At 42.1% G+C, this 18078-nt stretch overlaps 1 protein-coding gene across 2 annotated transcripts in view; it reads right to left on the reverse strand.

Moving 5' to 3' along the window:
* Positions 1-2359: 2359 nt before the first annotated feature.
* nat16 (N-acetyltransferase 16) overlaps positions 2360-18078 on the reverse strand; it is a 28724-nt gene continuing 13005 nt past the window's right edge. Inside the window, exon 3 of one of the 2 annotated variants that reach the window (XM_088912210.1) lies at positions 2360-18018. In XM_088912210.1, the coding sequence (XP_088768336.1) occupies positions 17455-18018 (564 nt within the window). In that variant the 3' untranslated portion in view covers positions 2360-17454. The remainder of the gene's footprint in view (positions 18019-18078) is intronic. The other variant, XM_088912211.1, reaches the window with a different exon arrangement.

Raw genomic sequence — 18078 nt, forward strand, 5'->3', positions numbered from 1 at the left:
CTTCATGTTGAATCCCTAGGAAGACTCAGGGATCAGATCCCTGGGGAGAAAAAACGCTTAGTGAGGAAATGCAAAGACGCATGCTAGGTGGGCCAGATGGACTTCCCTTCTTTGTGACCTTCCTCCTGTTCTCCTGTTCTAATTCAGGACATACTCTGGGCATCTGCTGTGAGAGGGGGGGTAGAAACAGGTGTGTGCCATCTTCCCCTTCACTTTCTGCCCGTCCCGTGCTAGTTCTGAAATAGCACACAGAGCTTTTACACCAGCGATGAGGGCACCATTGCCGTTGTGAACCATAGACATGTGAAACCACCCTAAAGAAGCCCTTGTTGTGGTGGATCATGGAAAGGCATTGTCTGATGTACTGTAGTTAAGCACAGAGAAGGCATGAAGAAAGAAATTCATATCCAGAGACTGAACAGATGCAATTGTCAGCAGCTTTTCGAAAGTGTGCTAAGAGATCACACCATTTTCTCCTGCTCTCTAGTGATACTTTGATAGCCTGTTATAAATTTCTTCTCCTCCATTCTTCTTTCTCCCTGACTCTCCCCTTCTCTCTCTCAGCTTTGTGGTCCCTCAGGTGTAACCTCTATATGGCTCTTTCTTTGTCTCTTCTCCCAAAGTGCCTTCTTTCTCTCCCTGTCTCCCTTGTCTACACATTCCAACTTGTCTTCCCACCCTCTTCCTCTCTCTGTCCATCGTTCTTCATCTATAATGTAAGATTTCCCTCGTGGGTCACTCTCAGCCATTTGTGTGCTTGTGCCTGTCTGCCTCCTGTCTCTGGTTCTTATTCCAGTGCTTGTGAGCCCTGAGCCTCCAGTGCAAAGAGGTGGGGCTGTCTGGGTAACACACCCAGGTGCGCCTGGGGTGATCAGAGAGCACACTGAGGGGAGGTGTGAGTGTGGGGTAAGGAAAGGTGGGGCAAGTTATGTAAGATGCCTGCTGTCAGGTGCCAGTTTCTTCTCTGACAATGGATCCTCCGGCATCTCAAGGGCACAGATATTTAGGAAAAAGCACCCGACACCTGCTGCTCCGTATGTGTTAAGCCTTGCGCGCAATGCGCCTAGCAGTCAAGTCACCATGAATCTGATGAAGCCACAGAAAAATGCCTTTGTGCTTTAAGAACAAATAAGGTGGAACTTTAAATATCACAGCAAAAGAAAAATCTTTCTTAACTGGGTGCCAACAAGACATCTTTAAAACATTAAAATGCTACTTTCAGTGTATATTTACATATCTATCGTTCTGCAAAAATAGGCCTAGATCTAACAGTCATGTATAACCCCTCTGACTAGGAGATGCCCTGGCTTTCATCAGTAAAAAAAATGAGAGACGCACAAAAAAAACTTACTGACTTTCACCCAGGCTGTGCTTTAAGGAAGTGTGAAGTGTGTGACTGTCAGTCATCTCTAACTAACTATAACTGTCATCTCTTTCAGCCATTGCTGATTGTCCTTCCTGCTTTGAGCATAAGCCGGCAGTGGCTAGTGTGGCACTACACGCGAGGGGCGTGTTCAGAGTGGAGGCAGAGCCCTGGAGGAAGGTCGACGCCCTGCCTTTGGAGTGACAGCTGTACGTACTAATCAAAGATGAGCTGCAGCTGTGAGGGCGCTTTAAAAGCACACTGAGCACCCCCCCGAAGAGGATGAGCAGGGCACACCCCCGGAAGGGGAGGATCGTACACTGGCAGCCCCGGAGGGGGTTGTATCCCAGTGTGAGGCCATTTTTCTTCTTTTTATTTTCTTTTTCTTTTAGCCTGTCCCGTCCTGTGTCTATACCAGGACAGGCTTACCTTTTCCCACAGGTTTAGTTTTTATTTTGGCCTTGCGCTCCCTGCCTGCTCTCCCAGACTGGACCCCGCGAGATAGGGCGTCCAGTCTGGTCCCTGCCACCAAGTGGGGTTCTTTTCCCCGGGCTGGACCCTGTTAGATAGGGCAAGTCCAGCCTGGGCGCCGCTCTACACGACGGCGCAGCGCCGCTGTACTTAACGGCACATTTTTGTATTGTTCCTTTTTGCTTTGTTTTCTTTCGTTTTTCGCTTCGACTTATACCGTTGCTCGCCACGGCTCCTCCCACTGCCGCGTTCTTACACTAGCTTTCCTCTTCTTGTTCGCTTTGTCACGATTTGCCGTAGAAATACAGCTAGAAAGGAAAGAGGCGTCTCTACGTGAGGAGGGGGATGGAATGGAGGTTAAAGAACAATCAGAACGAATTGGACTGATGGCGTCAGGAGAGAGGGATGGGAAGATAGGCTGACCCAAAAACAAGATGTACGTACACTTAAAATCACATCAAGAAGATGATCCAGAATATGTAAGGACATCAGAGATGGACAAGCAGCTGGGTAGAGGGACAGATGAGGTTAATGTATTTGCGTCATTTTATTCTTAAAGAGCTAAGAGTGTCAAAAAAAGACCCCAAACACAATCAGGACCACTGCCAGTATTGAATATGAAAGAATACTTTTTTAGATTTTGTTGATGGCATTGTTTTTTTTTTTGTTGTTGATTTTTTTTTTAGATTTTTTGCTTATTATTTATTTGGGAGGTGCAATACAGGGCACATTGTAAATAGTATCATTGCTATAACTAATTAATTCACAACACAAGATCAGCACCTTGCTGAGACATTTTAAAGGCAGGATAGAGGCACAGCCTACAACACAAAAACACACAATAACACACATGCACACAAGCACTACATACTAGCTAGGCCAGCTAAGACAACACAACACCATACAGTGCATATCCCAATGAGAGAGACGTCCATGATCCTGAAAGAACTAGGCATGGTTTAAGAATTAAATATGACACAATTTTTAGTGTCTAAGCTGATTAAGTACAAGGAATGCTAAACAGCTTTAAGATTAGAGAATTTAAAACTGCTGAGTTTGCCAACATCCTCCGACAGCAATGCTCCGAGGATACAATCTCTTTACCATTATAGTTCATTAACTAGTAAACTAATGGCCATAGCTGTTTTGGGAGGGAAATGGGCATCACAAGCTGTTTGCATATAGGGGGACGATCTACACAAACCTTGAGCTTCAACTATATTCATTTTGTACTCAGCACAAAAAAGGGATGGTTTTCAAATTCCACTCTTGTCAGCACAGGGGAATTAGGTTCTCTTTACCCTGATTAGGACCAGCATATCAGTGCCTAGTACTTAGCAGCCAGTCATCCCATTGAGCTTATTGACTATAAGCAGCACTGCAATGATGCTCTTCACTCTAGGGAGTCCGATCAGCCAATCAGCACTGTAAATTAATTTCAACGAGAGTGGTCAGCCTGTTCACTATAACTTTGACTGCCATTCAGCAGCACCAATATAAGCTGTAGATGTAATGGAGGGGATAGGCACTGAGGGCTGGTATAACCAAAAACAAACATCCATCTGAGATATCCTGGACTTAATGTCAAGCCCAGCAGCTACCCATGACATCCTGGGACTCTGCCTCATTCCAACTTCCTGGTTACTTTTTTTTTTTTCACGTACGCTAAAGTTCTGCTGGTGTGGACAATAAAACACTTTTCCTCAATGAGCTGCTTCACAACCGTTGTAATTTTACCTCCTAATAAGGTATTTGTATTTTGATAAAACAATTCCTGTTGATAGAATCTACTGACAATGCTAGGTTAGTGTCACAGCTTTGAGACACTCATCTCCAGGTTTCTTGTGTGTCAAAAGCTCCCTGTGGACAGGCATGCTTCTGCATCTGAGCAACGGAACGTTACCGCAAAGTGTCAAACAGGTGATGTGTGAGAGGCAGCGAGTTCACAAGTGTATGGAGCTGACTTACTGACGGGACCACAGTTAGTGGTTAGACATGACGCTGTTATGGCACAGTTGTGAATTGGGTCCACTACTGAAGGAGCTATGATTTTGCTAGCAGGTGCAGACACCACTCCAGCAATGTTCGCAGGCCAGAACGGATTTTTACATCAATTCCATCACCGTAACTCTGAAAACGTCATTCGGACTGGTTTGTGTAATCTTTTTACATTTTCTCAAATACCAACACGCAGCTCTCACAATGCCTTCCAGCTCTTTTAAATATGACACTACTTTATACTTAGGCAAGGGTAACTAGGCTCACGACCTATATCATTCTTGGGTAGTGATCAAGAGCGTTCTGGGAATTTCTGGGAATTGTGTGTTTCTGAGATTTCCAAAAGAAGTGATTGCAATGTACTGGAATTAGTGAAAAATGTCCTGTACCAACCTCTGCAGTCCTCACAAACTGTATCCACAACACAACCGTATGTCTATATAGAGTATCCATATGTGTTAAGTATCTGTTATGCTTCCAAAACCTTTCAACATTGAGAATTCAAATCTTTTCTGATCCTGTTATTTTGGAGGAGTGAGAGTGAATAGAGGATTTCAGGTTTACTTGTTTACAAGCCTCATGGTGTATCAAGAAGGAAAATAAATACTTTTAGAACTGTGGAACAAGCCGCATTTAGGATAGACAAGCTTGGAGAAGGGACAGTAAAGGTTTCAATGTACAGAGTTCAGTTATGGTAATGGTGAGGGCAGGGAACATGCTGGGTTTTAGGGCAAGAGTTAAATCCTGGAATTAATTTTGGCTTGTTTGAGTTAGGGTTTGGTTGAAGAACATAGGCTTTGGGCCAGATTCATGTTTAGCACCAGATACAAATTTAGTATTAGTTTTAGAACTTAGGGTTTTGTTGTAGAGTCTGGCTGGACCTGACGTTCGGAATTGTGAATTTCAGGATGAGCCGGGCATAGAGTTTAGAAAAAACCTGGGGCAGCATCAGGGGAAAAAGTGAGATTCACAGCTGAGCAGGATTTCTAGTTCTCTTTAAATCTCAGACGTTGTACGTCTTGTGCAGAAAAATGTAGTCTACCTGAGACATTAACTCCTGAGGCGTGGAGTGTGTCATCACTGGCGTGACTGATCATCTTAATAAAATATGATTTGCGAGTTTGAGAGACGTGACCATAAATAATTCTTGAAAGATCAGCTGGAGAGAGAAGGGTGTCCAGTGGCATCATTGGAAAAACCCGACAATTTCAAGTATACCCTCACTACTCGGTGAATTGAAAACACTCCAGAAGCAACCAAGACCTGCCTTTTTTTCTCATTTTGTCAGTTCCACAATAAGAACACAGCTGTGTTGATTGTTTTTTCCTCTGAGGATAAATAAAGACAAGTAAAATATGGTGTCAAACTGGGATCTGTTCATTTGGATGCTGGGAGGGGCTGTCGGAGGGGTTGCAGGATGTTCTGCTAACAGAGGCCTAAGTGGATAAATCTGGAGAGCTTTTCCACAGTCCCAATGGAAACATTCCTAGGGCATTTATCCTACGGAACATATGAGGTGACCCCTGCAGTTCTGTTTAAGATCTTGTAGTTTTCTCTTTTGTTTTTACTGGCACCAAACCACAATGAACATCTGCATGATGGCCTCAGCTCAAAAGGATCGCATGCATTTTATCGACAGATTCCTCTTTTAACGACACCAACAAAAAGCACAAACAAGGGATACAACTCAAAAAGCAAAGCAAAAATAAAGGCCTGAAAAAGACAAGGCGACGCGAGTCCGCAGTGCTGTTTCGACTCTTTGACATTATTTTTTTCTTGTTCACTGCTTTCCTATCTCAAGACTACTACAGCACACAATGAGCGGGGCTTGTCTCTGAAACACTACAGCAGCACGATCACCGACTTCAGCAAGCTCTACAGTTCACAAACATTGGCTTTTACAATGCAACAGCTTCAACCTTTGCTAACAATTAGGTTTATATTCTAGTTATGAAAGAACTAAATATGTATATAGAGATTTACACTAAATTACTTATCGTTTCTATAGAGTGGTTCTCCTCTTAAAGCACACAAGTACAGTATTGTTACTATTGTTATTACAATGTTATGAAAATGCAAGCAAACAACGAATACCGATTACTAATAGCGCCAACCCAAAAATAACAAACTAAAAAGTTATTTTATACAAGCTTTAAAATATATGTTCATTGAATGGCTAGGTTTACAACGAATTTTTTATATTACTATTATTATAGTTATATTTTTCACTAGACTTTTCTCTAACGTTCTCGTCAGTGTCCTGAAAATTAATGAACCAGTGCCCCCATCCCCATCTCCCATTCTGATGCAGCGTCTGAAGACTGCCTCCCCACCAAAAAAAAAAACGAGGAGAATTAGAACAAAATCAAACGTTAAGCGATTTTTACTCGTTATTGTTGTCACAAGGCTCGTTGTAAACCTATCCTCCCGTCTAACGTTCACACCCCATTACTGTCACACAGTGCAAAAACCAAGAAACTCCCATAGACCTCTCGCGGTTTGTCATTTAAAAATCTTGTATTTAAAATAGTAATGCATCTTTTTTTTTTGAAACATTGAACATAAAATCGGCGAATTCAAAGGCCCGAAAGGCGCTCTCCATCACAAGCGTCGTCGGCTTGCCCAGCGATTGTAAACAAACATTGCAAGAACTGGAAAATATACATCAAGGAACATTTTGAACACCGAATCATCCTTTTTTTGTTTCCATTTTCTGAAAACATCCTATCACCCGCCTCAGTAACTGGCGTGTTGATATTTTTTAGACAAATCTTTATTTCCAAGCGTTTGAAACAAAATCCGAACTGTAATGTAGACAGGAACCGGAAGTTTAAATGGTACCCTGCCCGCCAAATAGACAATGGACTGTTCCACTATTTCATCATCTTAAGGGGAGAACTACATGGAGACTAGTTGAACGCGAGTCATGATGGCATTTCTTGAAAATTTGTGATCGATTTATAATAAACTAAGTCATTATATGGAATGTCTCGTACTTTTAACCACTGTTAATGTTATATACCACTCATTCTTAAAATATGAACAATTATACATATCCCCCCTTTTTTCAGAATGGGTTTTGTCCTTCCTTTTGTGCTGGCGGGGGTATGTTTTCTGTGCTCTCCGATTTTCTTCACAAAATTAGTTTAATGGAGGAGTAATGGTGTCTGTCTTCAAACATAGAACTTTTGGATTAAACAATTTTACCTCCTCTAAATGTTTTGTTATGAGAGCAATAAATGTGACATGAAAACCGCAGCCCTTCAAATGACTTTTGAAAGACCTCTACAATGACGGTATTTATATTATCCATATGTGCCATACTTATTGGCCACTAGGTGGGGCAAATGAGAAAATTGAAGACTGGATATAGACGTATTGATTTCAGAAATTAAGAGGTGAAGGGTAATTTAACATCTGGCAACTGTCTTGATTTGAATGAACTATCGTGAGTGAGAGGCTGAGGACAGGTGAGCTCAGTAATTAAGAGCAGGATTTGCTTTCAAAAACCAGACAGCTGACAGACCGGCTAGCAAGAGGAATGTCCTTTCATGGCAAATCCACTCTGTTGTTACTAGATTTTATTGTTTTAAAATGTTATTTTTTCAGATAATCTCGTCCGGAGTTCAAATCATCATGCAGGATTATAAACCTGCTGGATTAATGAAAGCATTGCCTTTGGCTTTCCCATTCTCAGACTTTGTGCGCAAGAACAAGTGAGGGGATTAACTGAGACTTGGATTTTTGCTTTTTTTGAGTTTGCAGAATTTTCTCAGAAACTTCCTGAAGTAAACTTAGTGCAAGGCTGGTCATAATAAAGACATTTCATTGCCAGCAACTACTGCTGCACGCTGTATTGTTGTGCATTTGATAAATAAACTTTGATTTGATTTGAGAAAATGCATGCATTCCACAGTGGGGTTAAATACCAACTGTGGGCAATACATGTGGTCATTTGTATTTATAGGAGTACTGCACTATTTCAACTGCAGTGCAAAGGGGTGAATGTTTTAAAATAAAGATGATTCGGTGTGTCTTACATCCAAAAACCAGGAATGGCCACAGGCTCCCAAGACTGAAATAACAGTGCCCTCTGTTGGGTGTTCTCTATGTAGTACCTCCGCACATGACTCCAGAACACCTTTCTCTGGGGTCATGCTCTAAAATGTCATAATGGCACACAGCCATACAGCGGAGAGCTGTGTGGATGGATTTTCAACTATGGGTGTGACTTAAGCACATGATGTAAAATGTCTTTACCTAACATTTTGTAAAGTGCAAGTCCGTGTGGCATCAAGCCTCTCTCTAAACGCATTGATTTATGTAACTGTATGAGAGGCCTACACAGACCAGCTGCACTATGTATTGTATGCCCCAGAAAAAACTACTGTTGGATCCCTACTTGCGACTCTAAGAAGAACACCCAACAAGTCTCTCTCAGTGTGCAAACAACACATACCCCCTCCCTCCCACTCCTCCATTAATATTCAAGTTCATTGCTTACAGTTCAAACAGTGTTTTGCATTATGCAATAAGACCAATGAAAAGAGGAAAGCAGAAGAAGAGGAAAAAAAAGCAAATGTTCTGAGCTCAGATTGTTTCGCTTTATCAGTGCGTTATTCAGTCTGCTGCCACATGGTCTCTTCACTGTGCCTGCTCTTAAATTTCGAGAACAAATTCCTAGGTTTTTCAGAGATATGCCAGCTGCTATGTGGAAGCCAGAAAAAAGATTTTGCAGTCTGGCTTTTGCGTTACTGCATGGGCCCACAGATTGAAATTACTTATAAATATGCTGTGCACGCGTGTGTGGTTCTGTGATTGGTCAGCATGTGGCTGGCGACAGTGACAGAGGGAAGAGAAGGCTAGCATACCCTCTGCAATATTGAGATGGTTTAGGAATGTGTAGAACTTGGGTGCACTGCCTCTTGCGTACTCCAGTTCAAAGTCTCGCCATCTATCCCTAATGAAATGAAATGAGATTTTCCTCTGCGTTGCAGACAGTGTAGTCACAGCTCAGATCCTTGCCACCCTTCATATTGAAGAGGACAGTGGTCCCCCTTGCTGGTTTTTGTACTCTTCTTTCTTTTCTTCTATTCATTTTCACAGATGTGAACCAGTTAGAAAAATATATATTATATAAAAACATTTATATTGATCAGAGAACATGGCTGCAAAAATAATAAAATGACAGGGAAGGAGAACAAAAAAAAAAAATTTAAATCCAAAATATGACATCGTGTTATTAAACAATGATTTTTCTTTTCTTCTGGTGAAAGCAAAATCCCCAGACACTGGGATTTCAATTTCTGTACTAGTTTTTAAACAATTAGAGGGTAGGTATTTTGCTTTCCGAAATTCTAGAAAAATAAGACTCTTTTCATTTGTTGTTCAACAGTAAGTTGCAATTCATTAGCTAAATCGCCCTTCAGTATGAGACACTAATTTGAAGCAAGAAAGATCTACGTTCTGTTGCTGGAATTGTCATAGGCTAGCACCATTCAGCATCTGCCCTAGTCTGGGGTTTTTGTTGTAAATGCTGACTGTAAAGTGGTGAACCAGAATGAAAGGAATATACTCCTTTTTCCATTTTTGGTTCACATACTTTTGTGAGGTGCTTTCTTTCCTAAGCCAGCTGTTTATATAGGAGGAACATGGGAAAATAAGGAGCCGTGTCCAATAGCTCCTTTTTTCCTGTGCCCCCCAGGTGCTGTCCTCCTGAATGAATTGGTAATTGAATCGAGGCAGACTTACACTGCCTCTCAGGTAACAGGTCTCCCTGTGCTGACCCTTTGCCTTTGTTTCCATTACTAGAAGCGAAAGTGGAAAACTCACCCCCGACAGAGAATCTCAGTTTACATGTGCAACCTATTCAGAATCTCCCCAGTTAAATCCATACCTTTGCTCCCATCATAAACTTTTATGTCTGCATAATGTCCAGTTAAAAATCCTAAACCTAGGTCTGGGTGAAAATAAAGGAAATGTGTTCACACTCTATTTTTTCTTCTCTTTTCAGCATGGAATAAACCTTTACTTGTTCCTTTGCAGTCTACTCATGCTGACGCAGCTACAAACTGGAACCATAAAGAAAATATGATTTGTTTTTCTTTTGCTTCTCTAATGCTCTTGCCACATTATTCTTCCAAAATTTATTTAAAAAGTGGCTGTCAAAAAAATGCACCTTGGACCAAATAATCATGGAAGAACCATGCTTCCTTTTCTCTGGTTATGCTGCTGCCTATTTGGTCTTTTTTCAAGGTTTGGATAATAGTTACAGCTTCCTTTTCAGTCGTTTGTCTCTAGTTGCCCAGTGACTATTTCACTTTATTGTTCTTGAAGAATGGTCATATTGATAGGCTGTTCACACCAATTGGAGGAGCTTAACTGCTCTCAGTGATGTCACTGCAAGCCTGCAGGTGCATAGCAGGCCACAGGAGGTGCTGTTGAGCTGCCTTTTAAAATAACCTTGACTATGACATGTCTAATAACCCAGCCTTTGTGGCACTGACCATGTGACTATGATAATTTTCCACTGTATTTTCTTCCCTGCTGTTAGTTAGGTGATTGTCCTTGTAAAATGATGTGTAGATCTCAGCCTCATCACTGACTTCAATTCAAAATTGCACAGGTATGTCACAGCCGTGAGCAAAAGTAACAGAAATAGAGGATGTATCACTCAGGAGGCAACTGTGACATAATAAACCTATCTGGTCAGTTCTAGTCAGAACAGGGAAGGAAGTAAATATTTCCTTTCAGCAACACCTTTTACATTAGCTTTTCCAATTGCTTGTATTCAAAATACAGCAGTTCCCAACAGGGAAAGCTACAATGCCACGGTTTAAACGGTTGACCAATGGCAAATGTCCAGTTTAACATTTTCTGATCTCTCCCTGCTCACCACCTGCTCCTCCACCTCACATCTCTAATCAGAAGAAATTAAAAAAGATCCATCCTTCTTCTAAAGGATGGGTGGGTTGTAGATAGCCTGATCTTAGGTAAAGATCTGTGGTAACGAAAACAATTCGACTGGAAACAGACTCCCTTTATAGTACTCAGTTTTCCATTTTTTTGTTTTTACTTTGAAAATAGATTGCTCGAAAGCAGATCTATCAGAAATGGGCTATTGGACTGAGATTTGAAAGATGTTGTATGGAGCAAATATAGATGGGGGGGGGGGGGGGTTGAAATGATCAGGAATTATTTTGACAGAGAAAATCAGAAACAAACCAAGTTACTAAAACAGAAAGAAATGCTATATATAATGTAGAACAGAACCCAACAAAAAAAAAGGAGAATGAGGAGGATTTCAGTGTTAACAGTTCTGACAATCCCAGCATGTGAATGCCATGGGGGAGTTAAATTCAGTAGGCGGGTCTACTGTACCTGCAAAGTCGCAGCCACGCGGCTCTGCAGAATACGAGATACATAACTGTAATTGTGCAGGTCACCAAGAGTAATTCATTTTGTTGTTACTTCCCAAAATATCCAGAACTCATTCCACCTTTACCTATACCGAAAGAGTGCAGTATGACCTCTTTGCAGCTTCCTGTTTCTAGCTGTGACTCCCTACAGACTCTATCCCCAGCTACACCTCTGGCAAAAGTGGGAAAAGTCTTAAAGTGGCAGAGGGAAAATGACTTCACTTGTCTAACAATCCTCCCACAGTTTTATAAAGTGCTGCAGAGATACTCAAATACTCTGGTGAATAAAAGGGCACAGTACGTTCACACATGGACCCATTCTTTCATGTCAGACTAGTCTACCCAGCCTTTACTGCCCTTTAATATGATATTACCATGTTTCCATTGTACTTGACTGCACTAGACCAAGCAAATGCCACACTTTTCCATGTTAAACATCCAATAATTGACTATACCAACATTACAAGCTACTACTAGGAAACTAGGACTACATTATTACTACATCATAGTGCAGACAAACATGGGAAGTAATGGTAAAACCTTTGAAGAACAGTGAAAACCAGGTAAATAGTGTACATCACAGAGGAAATGTATGGTAAATGCAGAAAATCACCTTTCAAGTCTTACAGTTGCACAACCAGAAGGCATGACGCCATTAGATTGCTTCAACATTCTGTCATACGATTTCATAGTGCCCTCTCAATGCAATTAAATAGAAAAATAAAAACACAAAAGGAGATTATTGATAGCAGTCCCAGTACATGTATATGAAGGATATCCATGTACACACACTGCACATATGAAAACTGTTTAAAAATATAGGTTTGTAGTTTCCTGGTGTGCTGAAGGGTTTCTGTTAGTGCCCTCAGCGCAGTGTGTGTTACTGGGACCATAGTCTAAAACGATCAGAGCCTCTCTAGCAAAGGACATCAAAGACAGAGGGAATGGGAGAGTAGGAGCTTTTTTGATGAAAACACTGCTTGTAAGCCCTGTCTTATTCTTTAGTTTTGAGATACACAAAATTCAAACTTTGAATAGAAAGAAGTTGCCTTGGAAAACCTAAAAACTAAACAATGGATGAAGGCCTTTCTGAACAGGGCTAATATATGCTTGTGCAGGAAGTCACAGGCAGTGTGAGGACATCTCTCCCTTTCTCTCTGTCAGTTTGCCTGTCTTATCTAAATGCCCTTCAGTTTCTATCTATTTAGTAGGGCTGTGCAATCAGGGTATCAATTAATCTATTGTATGAATAACTCACAGCATTTACAGTGCTCATCCAGATTTTGATATATACTAAGAGGCATTAAAGTGCAACAAAGTATTGGTTCCAATACTCATTTGTTGAGTTGTGACATTTGGCACTGGGTTTGGTGTTGGTCAGGATGAGATGGTGGCTTTGATCATAATGCCCTTCCATTCTCCCAGAGCTTGTAGCAAGCCCAGAAGAGCAGATCAAAGATCAGAAATAGGACAGGGAAACTGCTGTGTAGTACCTCTTCCAAAATATTCAGGGTGAGGGTTACGGATTCCAGCACTGTTGATTTAAAAGTCTAAAATATGAACTTGTCCATTGGAGAGTAAAGATGCAGTTCCACTGCCCACTTCTGGGGGACAGCAGCTGTTGGCCACATTTGCATGGGATCACAAAGGCCCAGGGTGGGCCAGCCCAGCATAGTATAATATCCCATAACAGATAATACAAGGGGGGGTGCTGGTTATCTAGCAATTATAATTTAAACACAATGCAAATGACCTGTTTTGTTATGTTGTCACTTCCAATTAACCTTCTGAAATGCAAACCATGCAGCTCAGGATGCCAAACCCACTGTGACCAACTTGTGGCCTCAAATCCTATATCAGATTTCTGGGACACATCCACAAACACTGGGCTGTGATGTAGAAACCAGCTAAGGCTGTGCCAGGGGACTTGTGTCTGAATCCCAGGTTGCACTGCTGCAATACAGGAGCTGATTGGCAGGGCAGTGCAGCGGTGAAATGCAGGGCACAGTCTGGGATCCTTTAAGACCACCCACTGAAGAGCACAACCAACTAAACAATTCACCCATTGTATCTGGATCCTTGTCAGCAGTTTAGTAACCCAATGCAAGTGTTAACCCACAGTGCAGAGCCCCATGACCTGTTACTTTTATGCCCTAGAGGAAACTCATCTACAGCAGTTACTGCCACAGAGCAAAAGCCCAGGTGAGCTTCTGCATCAAAGCCCTTGTCTGTGTGTCATCTGATAAAACTTGTCTTCACTCACATTAATTGCTTGCTTTGGAGTGATGGATTTTGCGTTCCTCTCTGTTGGCAAAATGTCAGATGTCAGCAGGGGGTTCAGATCTTGTTGTTCTTCAGACATTCCTTTGTGGTTTCAGCAACTTGCTCAAGATGCCAGTAAGAGACTAGGCTGTAACTGGAGCGCACTTGCAACTCTGACAATAGGTTGACCGAAATGAAATGCCCCCTCTCCCTTGAGGTCCTGGATTGGAAGGGGGATTGGGTTTGGGATTGCAAATGGGTGGGGTTCTGCGGAAGGGTTAAAGTGCATTCTCAGAGCAGTAGACTTCTTCCTAGCCATCAGCAGCAGCCGGACTAGGTCACTCTGTCCAGAATATGGAATGAAACCATGCTCTCCAAGCTCTTCTCTGGCTCAAGCTCTTAGCTGATGTGAAGTGGTGGTCCGTGTGTCTGGATCTTTAGTGACGATAAACCAAGTGGACATGTTTCCTCAGATGAGTGCATAACTTTAAGAACTTCTCTTGTGAGGTGGAGAAAAACACCAATTTAATATGTACAGTAAGGTTTTTTCAAAAGGGTTGGTTGCCAGTGTACTGTAGTAAGTCAGTCATTGTGTCAAGTAATTCTTTGTGTTACTGGATGTTATGAACAGATGGTGTAGAATCTGAAATCTTGTGATTCACTCTTTCAGTCATTGGAAATGTGCTGTGAATTGTCTTAAAGTCAAACATTGCCAAACGAGATTATAGATTTGGACATTTTACAAGTTTCTTCTCTTCCAGTAATTTCCAAAATATATGCTTAAATTTATATTGTTTTCCCAGTTTTTAGATGTCACCAGTCTTTGCAAATACAGAAAAGGGAGAAACTTTGAGATTGCAGTTCTCGATATCCTTCCTTTGACTTTCATTGGGGGAGAGGTGTAGGCGAAATCTTCGTTCGTATCCATTCAATCTTGACAAAAGCACATGCGTCAAATTAAAAAAAAGATCAACGTCCTTTTGAAACAAAAAATCCCAAAGTAAATGCTGAGTTTTCTTTTTCCTATTCACACTGGATGTGGTTGTCTCTCCCTTTCTTCCCGTTCACAGTGCAAACAGAGTTTTTTCTGTAGGCGCATTGACTGAGGGAGTGGATGTGTTTTTATGTGTTAACATGGAGGCTGACGAATTTTTCAAATCGAGGGAGAGGAATTTGCTCGTTGCAGTATGGTTCGCCATTAAGGAATCTCCCCTCCTGCTCCGTCACTTTCCTCCAGGTTCAACGTTTTAAATGTTCCCTTCCTGACAGGAAACCGAGCCTCCCTAAAGTGCGGACCTACACTGATACCTTTTTCAAAGTAACACCTGTCCAAAGCGTGAGACAATCTAGCTGTTTGGTTAAGTAATACTGGTAGCAGAGTGCTCACTGTTAGGAAATTAAAACATCGGATTCTTCCTTTGCTTTTTGAATATTTAAAAAAAAACTAATCTGGCTCAGAAGTGTGCCAATCACGAGTACTAAACTAAGGTTAGAAGAATATCATAGCATCTTGTCTTCCATCTCTATATGAGAATTGACCTCATGAGTATCAAAATTAAAAAAGTATTAATTTTTCCTCATTATTTGCATTACCATCACGCGGTGACGAAATTTAGCTTTGTACACACACACACACACACACACGAAAAAAGGCAAATTTGCACAAAATCATGTACTGGGATGTACATTGACTTTTCTGTACAGTATTGCATGTCCGCAATGCCTTTCGCCGTTCGTATGTTTGTCTTCTTCCTGTGTAAAACGCATCCCTACGTGTGCTCTGACGTGATGTCTATTCATTTTCCTGCCATGCATCAGAATCATCTGTGGTCCCTGTGTCCTGCTGCTGTTCCGCTGTGTCCTGATCATTTATTTATTCTTTCTGCTGGAAATGAGACTTGCCTATTCGCCTGTCAGAACTTGATATGCGCCGAGCAAGCGTGATAGGAGTGTTTGAAAAGTATCTCGCAAGGTGAGTTCTTTTTTAACAGCAGCAAAATGGTCTTCTGTGCATTGAAATGAACATATTTTCAATGTACAAGTCAGACCAGTAGTGTACCAATTTCTGATGCCATGCCATGGTCAACATGTGACAGCATCCTGTTATTTCTTGCAGCGAGTCTCCCTGTCTAGTTTTATGGGCCTATACACCCTGAAAACAGTTTTTAAACAGGAACTATCTCAGGGTCTAGATTGTTGTTATCCTGACTGCAAATATCCGTAACTATGTCATCTTTTTAATACCTATTAACGGATGGTTTAGAATTTAGCTTGCAGTTGTTGGTTTAAAATGCTGTTTGCTGATCCCCCCCAGGAAAAGCAAACTGAATCTCTTCACATTGGAATGCCACATAAATACGTTTTAAAAAATGGAAATATTGGGGACAATAGCAAGTGCTATTTAATTCTAAATAATAAATAAATTACGAGAAGATAAAATATCTACAATATTCCAGCGTAGGGCACCGCCATTTTCTTTCCACATCTAAAAAATGCCACTTATATATTCCATATATAAATATAATTCCTCTTTAGAGCATGGTTCACTCATATATAAATAAGACAAACTCTGTAGTGCTACATGAAAGGGGTTTTCATAAAAGTAAATCAAAGTACAGATTTGTTTCAAACTTTGAGTCTCTAATTAGGAATTGAATGCAAAACTGTAAATCACAGTAAAATAAATGTCTGTGTGAGTGCCAGGATAAGATTTTAGCATCTAAATCAGGCTAAATTGCACTCACATGACATCATACATAAAACCTGAATACTTAAAAGTTTTTGTACTGAAGGGAACAAGCTGCTGTTCCAGTATTTTACTCTGGTATTATCCTTCCTGGGTGAAATAGCAGCTAACCACAGCAAACAATTTCAAATAAAGTTAAGAGACTTTGACTAGGAATTAGTCAAATTTCTCATGCCAATATAACTGTCTTTGTGACCCTCTGTGACACCGACACCACAAAACCCCTACGTAGTTGATTGCTTTGCTCGATGGAGAACGAGAGGAAATGAGGTTGATGCATTAATTATTACTGTTAATACTGTACTGTACAACCTCAGAACGATTCTTGGAATGAAGAGTTAACGTCATTTTTTATCTGGGCAGACACAAATACCTTATCATCTCCTGGCAAACCTTTCAGGGATTTTGGACCTGTGCTCTGCAGAAAAACAGTTTCCGTTTGCTTGAAAACATTGCTGGGTTTTATGTGACACACAATGGGCTGTAACCATTGGTGCCTGTTCTCTTAAGTGTATTTTTTCTATGTTGGCCAAAACCTCCTTCACTCCAGGTCCAGATCACAGGCTAGTGCTACCACCACCAGGTTTGTGGCTTTCAGAATGACCATGCTGGGGCTCTGCAGATGATTACTTCTTCAGAAGAAACAGAAAAGTGTTGCTGCCAGTCTGAAACACCATGGGTCTGCTACCCGGGTCCCTTGTTTTTCAAGGGTTTAAACACTGAATCAGATAAATACGTAATAAATATGCGTACATGTGCGGACCCATTATTGGATATTAGCAATGCGATATACGTTCAGCATGGGTTTTGTGCTCAAATTTGTTAGTATTTCAGCACACTGGAAGTTTAGCTTGTGGGGACAATTTTCTTCTTTCATTTTTGATTACGTTTTTTGCTTAACCACTGTTATCCAGTGTTCCTTTGCTTGTTTTTTTTCCCTGACCCCCCTTTCGTTTTTAATCTCCTGAGGTGGAGGGCAGGGGCGGAAGGTGAGCTTGGAATATCTGTGATGATTGTTTCATCTTTGCTGCTGTTATTAATTGCTGTTGCTTTTTTTTTTTTGCAGTGTTTCTTTTGCATTCTGCTTTTCGGTTCTTCACAGAGTGGGAATCCTGCTGTACTGTTTTTCCTCCTCTTTCTGTGTTTTCCGGGGTGGCGGGGGAAGGTTGGGGGGTTAGGGGCACTGAATGGGCATCTCAGGCGAGGTCGGACTCCACCACGCACTGCTCGGTGTACCCCTTCACCAGCTCCACTCTCAGCGTGTTGCGGCAGAAGTCGGCCAGGGGCTGCCACAGCGGTGGGTCGAGGAACAGCTGGCACATGACGTGGCCATGGAGGCTCTCCGTGTGGCGCCGCAGGTGGGCAAGGAACTGGCGCCGCACGGGCTCCAGGTCCTTCCCAAAAACGTCGATGTTGAGGTAGTACCAGTCCTCGCCGATGGGCACGCGGAAGGGGAAGGTACACAGGCTGGCAACGCTGGGCGACTCCGCGTCGTCCACCATCCAGTCGATGTCCTTCTTCAGCAGGATGGTCATGTTGCTGGCCAGGGGCTTGAAGGGCTGCCAGTCCTGGACGATGGTGGCATTGGGCAAGACGTCCCGCGCCAGCCCGGCACTCAGGAAGAGGTGCCGGGCCGCCAGGGGGTCCAGGCGCACGGGGGCTGCCGGCTGGGGGGTGGCTTCGGGGGTCAGCGCCTCCAGCCCCAGCTCCTGCAGACACAGCTTGAGGTCCTCAGCTCGGAAGCGGACGAGGAGGATCCCCTAGTGAGAGAGAGACAGAGAGAATAAAGGTGTTGTCCAGGAAGAAGAAACTCATTGAGC

The sequence above is a fragment of the Atractosteus spatula genome, chromosome 3 (genome assembly GCF_055471065.1).
Source record: "Atractosteus spatula isolate fAtrSpa1 chromosome 3, fAtrSpa1.hap1, whole genome shotgun sequence".
NCBI classification, from domain to species: domain Eukaryota; kingdom Metazoa; phylum Chordata; class Actinopteri; order Semionotiformes; family Lepisosteidae; genus Atractosteus; species Atractosteus spatula.